Source organism: Eulemur rufifrons, chromosome 19, assembly GCF_041146395.1.
Source record: "Eulemur rufifrons isolate Redbay chromosome 19, OSU_ERuf_1, whole genome shotgun sequence".
NCBI classification, from domain to species: domain Eukaryota; kingdom Metazoa; phylum Chordata; class Mammalia; order Primates; family Lemuridae; genus Eulemur; species Eulemur rufifrons.
This window is the reverse complement of record NC_091001.1, coordinates 103,058,864-103,070,780: the sequence shown is the minus strand read 5'-3', so window position 1 is coordinate 103,070,780 and position 11,917 is coordinate 103,058,864. Positions and strand designations below refer to the sequence as shown.

At 34.3% G+C, this 11,917-nt stretch overlaps 1 protein-coding gene across 1 annotated transcript in view; it reads right to left on the bottom strand.

Moving 5' to 3' along the window:
• Positions 1 to 485: 485 nt before the first annotated feature.
• The window catches only part of SMC6 (structural maintenance of chromosomes 6), a 76,644-nt gene continuing 65,212 nt past the window's right edge, over positions 486 to 11,917 (bottom strand). Inside the window, exons 24-27 of the mRNA XM_069493892.1 lie at positions 11,802 to 11,907; positions 4,183 to 4,335; positions 1,451 to 1,548; positions 486 to 775 (exon numbers count right to left, since the gene is read on the bottom strand). Coding sequence (XP_069349993.1) covers positions 661 to 775; positions 1,451 to 1,548; positions 4,183 to 4,335; positions 11,802 to 11,907 — 472 coding nt within the window. The 3' untranslated portion in view covers positions 486 to 660. The remainder of the gene's footprint in view (positions 776 to 1,450; positions 1,549 to 4,182; positions 4,336 to 11,801; positions 11,908 to 11,917) is intronic.

Here is an 11,917-nt window from a genome sequence, read left to right as displayed (position 1 = left end):
TCTGATGAAATATAATAATTAAAAGTTACAGCCCAAATCTACATTTTTATCTTTGTGGTTAAAAATTACCTATAGGCAAGAATTTTACCTAAAGTATTCATAGTCCTGTGCAGGTCCCTCATAATTAATAAGCAAAAAATCCACCATAAACCCCTGTCCACAGACCTCCCTCGCACGCCACCCTCTGCAATGAGAAACCCCCCTCTTTGTCTATTTTTGATAATTTAACTATAGAACGTAATATTCTGGAAAAGCAAAACTAAATATAATCAGGTGCTCCAACTTTTATTTTCTTACAAAATACTATAGAAATAAACCCAAACTTAACAGATATGGACATGTATATATGTACAAAATTTTACTTCTGAAAAAGAATCTATAAAAGTAGATGGTTTAAAAAAAAACAAAAAAAAAAAAACTTAAAAAGATTTAAAACCAGTACTATGAAATTGATTTTCTTAAAGGAAAGTAATAGTAATTTAATTGCTGGTTGTAGTTAGTTTTCTAGGCTTATTTACATATTTGATTGTGGTCAGATACATAAATGAGTTTCTTTAATTTGGGAGTATTTTCAGTCTCATTTTATTATATCAAATAGTCTAAAATTTTTTTCCCTTCACAAATACTTCAATGTGAGGACAAGGCATGTTAAATTACAAATCAACTTTGGTCATCTTCTTCCTCTTGAGTCACAGGTCTGAAAGGCAATGTAGTTTGTCCTCTTTCAGGATCAGACATTCGAAGAATTCTTATCAGTTTGCTTGAAGGAAGTGAGCTAGAGAAAACAAAGTTAATTACTCAAATTTTCAGAAATGTTTTTACCGATTAAAAAAAATTCTAACACTACTTCATGAAAATATAAATTTAAATGGCTGTTACCTGCTAATAGTGGGATATGTCTATTATGTAGAGTTCTAGGAGAATTACTATTTGCAATAAGAAAATAGTTTGTTTTCATTTTTAAAAATTAACTTCCTGCTAGATTCCATGGGTATTCAAGTTTGAAGGAAAATAAAATGAAGATTTATGTACCCACTATTTTTAACTCTAGTTCTTATCTAACAAGGAAGGAGTCACCTGAATATTCCCAATTGAAATTTAAATCCCCGTATGATCACATGAGACACTTTAGAGACAGAATATTAACTCTAAGTAACATAGCGCCCAACACATTGTAGGTACTCAGTAAATGCTGACTGACAGCAGAGTAGAGCTCTTTGTTTAGAAAGACTGGTATTTGTAAGTCATCAAGAAAAGAGCCACAATGAGGGAAACCATGAATCGTTTCTTCAGTCTGAACAGAATTACTAAATTACTTTATATTAGTTGGTCGTAATAACCGCAAAGGAGCAGATTCAAAATAGAAATAGTAACAAGTTGGCTGGGCATGATGGCTCACGCCTGTATTCCTATATATACATATCAATCACAGAAAGTTTTAAAAAGTTACCTCATGCTTTGAGGGGTAAGCAAGATAAATTGTCTAAAACGCTGGGAATCTGCCATCTTAAGTATCATGTCCATGGCAATTCTTCTATTAACCATATCCTGAAGAACAAAGGCAAAAGTTAGGATTGTTGTTGTGTAAATCAATTTCTGTAAAAGCAGCATTCTGCTGGCTGATACAAACCCCTGGATTTTCATCCAGGGATTACCCATTACCTTATCTATGATAGCCAAAGAGTTTACATGGGAAAAGAGAATATCAGAAATTATCATGGGACAATAACTAAATAAATATATCTTGCAGGTGCTTTCTATAGTCAAAGTATTTATATATGCATGGCCCCCTCCCTCAAATACATGTAGCAATTAAAATAATTAGAAAATAGTCAAATGACAAAAAAATGTTACAGACTAAATCTAATTTGTACAGTAATGGTTACTCAGGGTAATGGCAACAAAAGTATCTAGTCTCAAATTCATTAAGTCTCTCATATTTTCCCTCAGTGGTTCAGGTATTTTTAAAAGGCTGCCCCTCCCCATTGCCTCTGTAATTTGTACAATGTAAACCAATTTGAATTTACAGATGAATTTCTCGAATGAATATTTAAGTTAAATAGCACATCAGAGTATAGAAAAAGAAAAATGCTTAGTTATGATAGGTTTTGAAATTAAATAAATTAGACCTATGCTTATATTTTCTGAGTTAAATAACAGTAAAAGAAAAAAGTCAAAGTATTCTTCAACCCTCTTGAAAATTCCTAAATGTTAAAATCATAAACAAATGAACACATACATTTTTAAAGGTCTTATTTGAAACAATATGTGGCAATATAGCATGGTGGCTTAGGACAAGGGCTTTGGAGTCAAAAGGGGACCCTCATCCTTGCTACATTGATCAATGGCTCTGACTATAAAAATTCCATCAGGCATATCTGCCCTGGGAGGTCTATCATTTAATAATAAAGCTGCCAATGCACCAAAAATTATTTATTTGTTTCCTTTGATTAGCTGTCAGAACTTGGGTACATTCTTCTGAATAATTCACAGGGACAAAGTGCCACTCTCATTAAAAAACTCTAAGATTCTGAAAGAGAAAAAAACCTGTTTAGAATTAAACTGGACATACAAGATAGGCAGTAAGACTGCACAATGGGCATTTTGGACAGAAACGCTGCATGGAAAGAATAATTACCTTCTGTGATTTGTGAATTAGCTTTGAAGACGATTCTCTGAGGAATTTCTAAACCACCTGCAGCGATGGTATCATAGAAAAAGTCTGGGATTCTGGACAAGAGGCTACTGCCTCAGGCACAATGTGAGGAGAAGGAGGTGGGAGCAACAGAATCTCAGTGAGGAAGGAGAAGAGGGCAGAGAGTAAAGAGAGGTCTTAAAAGAAGAGCAGAGGTCAGACTTAAAGAAGGAGGAATCACAGATAAATTAACGGTTTTGAAGTTAGGTGATTGGGTTGGTAACGAGAGTTTGCCATTAATCAAGGTAGGGAATTCAGGAAAAGGAAGAGGCTGTGAGAGGAAGACATCTTCACTCTCACCCCTGTTAAATTTGAGATCCTGGTTGTTTACGGGGTGAGGGTGATGTCTCAGGGAGCAGGGCGCATGGGTCTTGAGTACAAGAGAGGTGTCAGGATGAGGTGCTTCGAGTGGGCAGGTATCCACCCATATGCAGGTAGTAGTCTGGGGGACTGTGATTCTGTATATATGCAGGGGTAGGTAGGGTACAGAATCCAGGAAATCAACAACAGCATAACAAGCAAACAAAGAAGACCTCAAACATTCGAGGGCAATATAATTAGGGGAGGCAGCTTGGCAGATTGAGAACAAAGAGTAGGACACAGGAAAACCAGGGAAGAGGAAGGTGCGAGCTGGTAAGAAGATACATTTTAAGAGATGGAGGATAGGTCTATGGTGCCAAATACTCCAAAGAAATAAAGTAAGACTAAAAGAAAGCTCATTCATGACCTTTGTTGAAGTAGTGTAGTCTACACACAGATTACAGTGGATTCAGGAAAGGATGAGACATGAAGAAGTGAAGAAAATGGTTCCTTGAAAATTTATGAGGACTTACTATGTGCCTATACCACAGTAAGTGTATTACATGAAAGACATCATTTGAGCCTCACTCTAACCCTATAAGGTAGGAAATACTGATGACCTGCTTCTCTAGATAAAGAAACTGAGACTCAAAAGGATAAATATTTTGCCTAAAGTCATCTGAGTAACTGGTACAGATGTTGGTCTCAAATCCTGGGCATTTTAACCTCAAAGTCAAAAGCACTTGCTTCCTATGTTCTATGCACTGCTCTCCTGGGAAGTGTGGCCGGGAAGGAAGGGACAGCACACAGCAGCGAGGGGAGTGAAGCAAGGATGGCGAACTGGTTATAATACTGTGTTAAAACAAAAGAGCTTGAGTGTGTTAACAGGCTGAGGAAAATAGGCTAGGAAAGAGGCTGGAGGAGAGAAAGCCTATCTGACAGAGAGTAAGGGCGTCCATACTGGGAGAGAAGGGGATGGAGCCCAGCACAGGGTCTCCGGAGGCACCGTGTGGAAGCAAGGGTGAGAAGTCAAGTTCTTCAGTTCTTCTACCACTGACCGCAGACTAAAGTGTCAGGGCAGGATCTTTCTCTATGGGTAAAACTAAAGAAAGATTTGCTTCCTTTCAAAATGGATGTTTCAAACAAACAAACAAAGAAAATTTAGAGAATTTTAAATGTAACACTACCATATAGACATCAAACTCATCCAGGCATCTGAAAGGAGATTCGGCAATGGACCACAGGGAAAGAATGAAGCACACCGTGGAGAAGGATCGTTCACCCCCGGACAGGGCTCTCATGTCATTGAAGGCAGCTTTATTTCCCTCTCCAGGCTGAACCTTGAAGAGAATGAATTGACAAGGAACAAAAAACTAAATACGGAAAAAGATTAAATTCTTTACAACACAGGTAAAGGAAGAATGGGTTTACAGTGAAAAAAAAAAAAGAATAAAATGATTTAGTGACATGGAAATGATATCTATTCCATTCAAAATATTTTATAGTAACAGATCTATGTAATGGTGTTTTTGTTTTAATGCAAGAGAATCAAATGGAAAATTCTTTCTCATCATAACTGAATATAGCATATCAAAATTCCAAAGGCCTAATGATATGTGACTATTAGTCAAACATTTTGATCAAAATAAATAATTTAAACTACCTCTGAAACGGAGTTTCAAATATCTGAAACTGCTGAGATAATTTTTTGTTACTTGAATTACAGCGACATCTAGTGGTTAAGTTGCTTTAAAAGTAATTTTGAATGTCAAAAGGACAAAGGACCAACTTGTAGAGGCTTACACTGGCTAAAGAATGGATTGAAACACATTAAAAAACTTAAAAAAAATTCTTCTTTACTAAATAAAGGTCCAAGAGAACAATAACAAATCAATTAATAAAATAATAAAAAATATTTCACATAATTTCCTGAGAAGATAATATAAAGTAACAATAGGAAGGATTCCATTTCATTTTACAGAATTCCAGATATACATATATGCATACAACGTGAAAAAAACAGCACCAACCAGTTTTATATCAAATAACAGACACATAGCTCCCAAAATTCCAATTCACTAATTGAAAAATTATGTTGCTTTCAAGTGAGGATTCATTTATTTTTCATATTCTAATAAGGGTTATAAAAATTCTGAATTTAAACATATACTGAAATTTTACATCTACCAGCTATAAGTCTGAATCCTCTATAAAAACCCAAATGAAAAAACATTAATATTACCAATAAAAAAAACAAATCAAACCAACAACTAACCAAATAAAAATCCCCAAATAAAGCAAGAACTAAATACCAAGATGCAATCTTTTGCTCCAAAACTGCATTTTGCATCAATCTAATAAATGAAGCCCGACCTAAATTATGGAGATCTTTTACCTCTCATCTATTACTAACTCATCATGAGACTTCAGTGTCAAGTTTATCAGTAAAATAAAGAGCAGATAACTTGGAAGATTCTTAAAGCAATAATATTCTTTTGAATAACAGGGATGATAACATCAGAAAGTCTAGCTTGAGTTGTCTTGTACAGTTAGCTCTGGGGATAAATTATTCAAGCACTCCCAATACTTTCTCCCCCACCCCATTTTTATTAGAGTATAATTTAAATATAGTAAAGAACACAAAACTTAAGTGTATAGCTCAAATAATATATATACACACGCCCCTGGGTGAGCACTACTGAGATTAAGACATAGAACATTCCCAGCATCTCAGCAAACTCCCTGTATCACTACTATCCCCCAAAAGATAACCAATATTCTGACTTTAATCACTGTAGACTAATTTCACCAGCTTTTGAACTTCACACATACATACGGTATGTATATGTACACATACTATATATGCACACTGTGTGTGGCTTCTTTCACTCACCATTGTCAGTTCATCTATGTTTGTCCATTTGACTCTACAAAGACATTGGAGTTGCTCAGTTTTTGGCTATTATGAATAAAGCTCCTATTACATTTTCAAATACACCTTTTTGAGGACATAAGCTCTCATTTTTCTTGTGTTTTGCTCAAGAGTGGAGTTGCTTTAACAGACACTGACAGGTTTCCAAACTAGTTCTACCAATTATACTCCCACTAGCATTGTAACAGCGTTCTAATACCACATCCTTACCAAACAAGATATCACCAGTCTTGTTCATTTCAGTCTTCCTAATAGGGTGTGACAGTAATTTATTGTGGTATAAATTTGTGTCTCTCTGATGATTAGCAACTCTGGGTACTTTTTCATGTGCTTATTCATCATTCGAATACCTTAATTTTAAGTCTTTTGACCATTTTTATTATAAATGTGCTGTCAGTCTCTTTCTTAATATTTATTATTCTTTAAAAATTCTAGATTTGAGTCCTTTGTTGTATATATGCATTGCAAATATCTTTTCTCAGTTTGATGAAGAGAAGTTCTTAATTTTAATAAAGTCCAAATTATCAATCTTTTCCTTGGGGTAGGTTATTGCTTTTTGTGTCTTATTTTAAAATCTTCATGAAAGAACATGAGGACATTCTCTTCTAGAAGCTTCACTGTTTTACATTTAGGTCTGTGATCAATGTCTAAATTAATTTTTGTACATAATGTAATAAGGTAGGAGGGTCAAAGTTTATTTGCTATTTATTTCACCAAAAGAATATCAAGCAATTTGAACCTAATACCATTCAGAAGAAGACTGCCCTTTTTCCACAGGCTTGCAGTGGAGTCTTTGTCATTAATCAGGTAACAATATTATGTGTGGTCTGCCTTGGGGACTCTATTCTGTTTCATTGCTACTATACATTTGTTTTCTATTCTTCAATTTCTGCTCTTATATCTTCATTATATCCTTCTTTCTACTTGAGTTTATAATTGGCTTTTCTTTTTCTGGCTTCCTGATAGAACTTGGATCATTAATGTTCAGCCTTCCTTTTTTACTAATATATATATTTAGAGTTATAAATTCTCTTCTGAGAAATCCTACGGCTGTATCCTACAAGTTTTATTTTTATTGTTGTTTGGTTCAAAATTATCTTCTAATTCCCATATGATTTGTTTTTTGACCTATGGATTATTTAGAAATATGCTCCTTAATTTTCTAACATTTGGGAAATTTTAGGTTACCTTTGGTTATTACTAATTTCATTCACCTTTATAATATATTCTGTATGACATCAATCCTTTGAAATTTATCGAGATTTGTATTATGGCCAGGAAAATGGTCCATTTTGGTAAATGTTCCACAAAAACAATCTACAATCTGTGGTACTTTTGAACAGTGTTCTACATTGCTGCCAATCAGGTCAATTTGATTAATTATGTAATTTAAATTTTCTATAGCCTTATTGACTTTTAATCTGATTATTCCACCAATTACTGAGAAGTTCGTTAAAATTTCCAACTATAAATTGTTAATTCTTCTACTTTGCTTTTTGTTTCTTGACTTTTATGTATTTTGAAGCTATGTTATTAGGTACATACAAATTAAAATATCTTTTGAAATAACTTTCATCATCATGAAATGCCCCTTTTGGTCTCTAGTAATATTTCTTGCATAAAGTCTATTTTGTTTGTTATTATTACAGCTTTCTTTTGGCTAATGTTTTCACAGTCTATCTTTTCTCCATATATATATTATACTATATTATGGTATAATGTAATATACATATATATCATATATACAAATATATGTATGTATATACACCTTTTATAAATATATATATTTTTAAATAGAGATGGGGTCTCACTATGTTGCCCAAGCTGGACTCTAACTCCTGGGCTCAAGTGATCCACCCACTTCAGCCTTCTGAGTATCGAGGACTGCAGGTGCATGAGACCATGGCCGGCTTTCTTTTTTCCATAAGACCTTTCTCTGTCATTAAGTTAGTTTTTAAAGTGTCTCTTGTAAATAGCATAAAATTAGCTCTTACATTTTTCTACCCAGTCTGACATTCTTTTGTTTTTAATTTACTTAGTACACTTAAACTAGTTACTGATATATCTAGGTTGAAGCCATACCTTTGACTACTTATTTTCAATTTGTCCCATGTGTTTGTTTCTCCTATTTTGCCTTTACTTAATTTAATTTACTCTTCTTTTCCATTCCTTTTATTTGGTTTCCATTAGCTTTTTAATTATACATTCTTTTAAAATCCAGTGATTGCAATACATATCTCTAATGTTTTAGTTTATCTCAAATTAGTACTGGTATTACTTCCAGAAATGTGCAAGAAGCCTACAACAGTTCAACTCCATGTATTCCTATTTCTTTTCTGTGCTTCTGTCATATCTTTTACTTTTACAACTTTTAAACCTCTCAAGACAGTATTATTATTGCTGTTTTAGACAGCCAAAGTTAGTTTATATTCACCCACATATTTACCTTTTGCAGCGCTCTGTTTTTCCTGCAGTTCCACGTTTCCATCTGTGATCACTTTTCTTTCATCTGAAGACATTCTTTAGTATGTCTTGTGGGCCAAGCATACCAAAGAAGAATTTTTTCAGCTTTTATTTGTCTGAAAACTAAGATGTTTCATCTTCATTGTTGAAAGATAGTTTTGCTATTTACAAAATTCTTGATGGCAGTTTTTTGAAAAATCCCTTTAGCACTTTTAAGTCTGTCATGTAATATTTTACCTTCCATAATTTCCGTTAAAAGAGTTTGCCTTCAGTTTTATTGTTGCTCCTTGGAAAGTAATGCATGTATTTTCTTTTGCTACTTTTAATTATTTCTTTGCTTTTGGTTTTCAGTTATGTGACTACCTCGTGCTTAGATGTGCTTTTCTTTGTATTTATCTCACTTGGAGTTTGCTGAGGTTTCTGAATCTGGGCTGATGTATTTCAGTTTTGAAAATTCTCAACTATTACCTCTTCAAATACTCTTTCTGCCCACACTTCGTTCTATCCTACAGTGACTCCAATTACACTTATGTTAAACCTGCTGATTGTGCCCCTCATATCTCAAACTGTTTGGTGTTTTCTCTTCTGTTATTATGCTGCTCAATTTAGATATTTCCTTTTGACCTGCTTTGAATTCTGCTCATTTTGTTTTCTGTTGTGTCCAGTTAGCTGTTAAATTCTTCCAATGGGTTCTTAATTTCAGATACTGTACTCTTTAGTTTTAGAATATCCATTAATTCTTCTTATAGATTCTAATTCTATTAATATGTTGAAACTATAGATTCCAGTTCTACATTGAAACTGTATCTTTTTGTCCATTTTGTTTATTATTAACTCCATTTTCATTAACATATTAACCCTGGTTAAAATACTAATCTGCTACCTCTTGTAACTATCATCTGTGAGTCTGGCTCTATTTCCTACTTTTTAAAAAAATTATCAGTTACATTTCCATGCTTCTTCACATATCTGGTAATTTTTACAGCTTTCTGGTGAAAATGAAATACAATAAACTGTACATATTTTAAGTGTACAATCTGATACGTCCTGCATTTTTGTTCTTCCTTTTCAAAGTTGTTTTGGCTATTTCATGTCCTTTGCATTTTCCACATGAATTTTGGAATCAGCTTGTCAATTTCTATAAAAAAGCCTGTTGGCACTTTGATGGGAATTGTGTTGAATCTATAGATTAGTTTGGGAAGAAATGAAATCTTAACATTGAGTCTTCTGATCCATGAACACCATATATCTCCATTTATTTAGGTCTTCTTTAATTTCTCAGCATTTCTGTTTATGGTTTTCAGTGTACAGGTCCCGTATACTTTTTGTCAGATTTTTCCTGAAGTATTTTATATTTCTGATGCTAATATTAATATAAATAGTATTTTTTGAAATTTCAATTTCTGATCATTTGTTACAAGTACTAATATATAGAAATATTCATTTTTGTATATTGATTGTATCAGCAACCTTGCTAGCTGCACTTACTAGTTTTAGTAGCTCTTTTTGTAGATTCCATCAGATTTTCTGCATAGATAACCATGCTAGTTGTGAATAAAGAGAATTTCTATTATGTATGCCTTTTAGTTCTTTTTCTTGACTTACTGCACTGGCTAGAACGTCTAATACAATACTAAATAGAAATGGTGAACATGGACATGATTGCCTTGTTCCTGATTTTTGGGGGTGAGCACTTTGTCTTTTTTATCTTATGCTTAATATTTCGTATAAAAGGACAATGGAGGTGCCAGATGATATATTATTTCACCAAAGAGAGGCCCCTTTTCCTTCCATTAAGTTGGAGGTATGGTAGGGCTGACAGTCAATCAGGGAAAAAGCTGTGTTGGAGTTGAGTTTCACCTTTCACTCATCCCTGTTCCTTAGGCCAGCTGTGCACAACACCAGAACTCAGGAATTGATTAATTTAAAATTAGTCAGGTACCTCGCATTTCCCAAGTTTCTACTCCGTCTTGCCAGCGCTCCACTACCACCAAAAGTCCAGAATTGGCAAATGCTACCAGGAAAAAACACATCTAGTAATTGTCAGCTTACTGTGGACAGGCTCCCCAAGCCCCTGGAATTCCAATTCACCTAGTCACTGTCGCTTCTACAGCTTTCCAATGTCTTTAAAAATAGAATTTTTGTAATTTCCTTGGATTTCTCCTAGTTTGCAGTGACAACAATAAACTACCATGACATACTACCTCCCTACCAACAAGCACAATTCCTCCAAGTAGTGATTGGGTCTCCCAAATAAACGGTGGGCTCAAAGCAACACAAGTAACTTTGGAAAAAAAAAAAAAAGGTGGGTGAGGAGGATCTACTAAAGACTTATCAGTAGAAATTTAAAAAAAGGAGGGTAGGCTGGGTGCGGTGGCTCACGCCTGTAATCCTAGCACTCTGGGAGGCCAAGGCGGGAGGATCGCTCGAGGTCAGGAGTTCGAGACCAGCCTGAGCAAGAGCGAGACCCCCCTCTCTACTAAAAATAGAAAGAAATGATCTGGATAGCTAAAAATATATATAGAAAAAAAATTAGCTGGGCATGGTGGCACATGCCTGTAGTCCCAGCTACTCGGGAGGCTGAGGCAGAAGGACTGCTTGAGCCCAGGAGTTTGAGGTTGCTGTGAGCTAGGCTGATGCCGCAGCACTCTAGCCCGGGAAACACAGCAAGACTCTGTCTCAAAAAAAATTAAAAATAAATTAAAAAGGGAGGGTAAAAGTTAGCTTTCTAATATATTTAAAATGCAGAGGTTTCAAAAAACAAAGATGTTCCAAACACCTAACATTTATTCTAAGTATTAAAATAGCGGGATAAAATTTATAGTAACTAAGAGTAGGAAGCCACTATTCGGAAATTCTGCCCCAGATTACTTCGAGTGGATAGCTTCTCTTGACCTCCTGACTATACAGCTTTAACACCATATCCCCAAACCATGGCCTTCTTATAACATACATAACTACGAAAGAATCCATAGTTATATAAACATCACAAAGTTGAATGTGGTAGCTTTGTTTATTCAAAAGAGGCCAGATCTAGGGACAACTTCAAAAGTAAATAGTATAAACACAATTACATGGGGTAGAACCTTTTTGCTTCCTGAAGTGAGACCAGAGACTATGGACTTTCCATAATGTTCCACATAATTTAAAATGCTGTGTGAATTTGAAAAAGGAGCTAGTGGAGTGGAAAGACAACATTTGTCACTGAAAATAAAATTCCTAATTATTTTCCTAAAAAAATCATGTGTCTTAAAAAAAATCTAAACTAGCAGCTTTATTCAATAAGATCAATTCAATTTTCAACATGTTGGGAAATACTATCCTTCACTTAAAAATAAGGTCTTATCAATGTTTAATTAAAAGAAAAGAAAAGCAGCTAATTCTCAAGATGCAAAGAATTGAGATACTTACTGATATAGTAAGAGTTTCATTCTTGTGGTCAAAATTCATTTTTCCACAATAGGTCCGCTGAGATAGTAAGTTGTCAAAGTACAGTTTGCATCGTAAAGTCAAACACCTTAAAATAA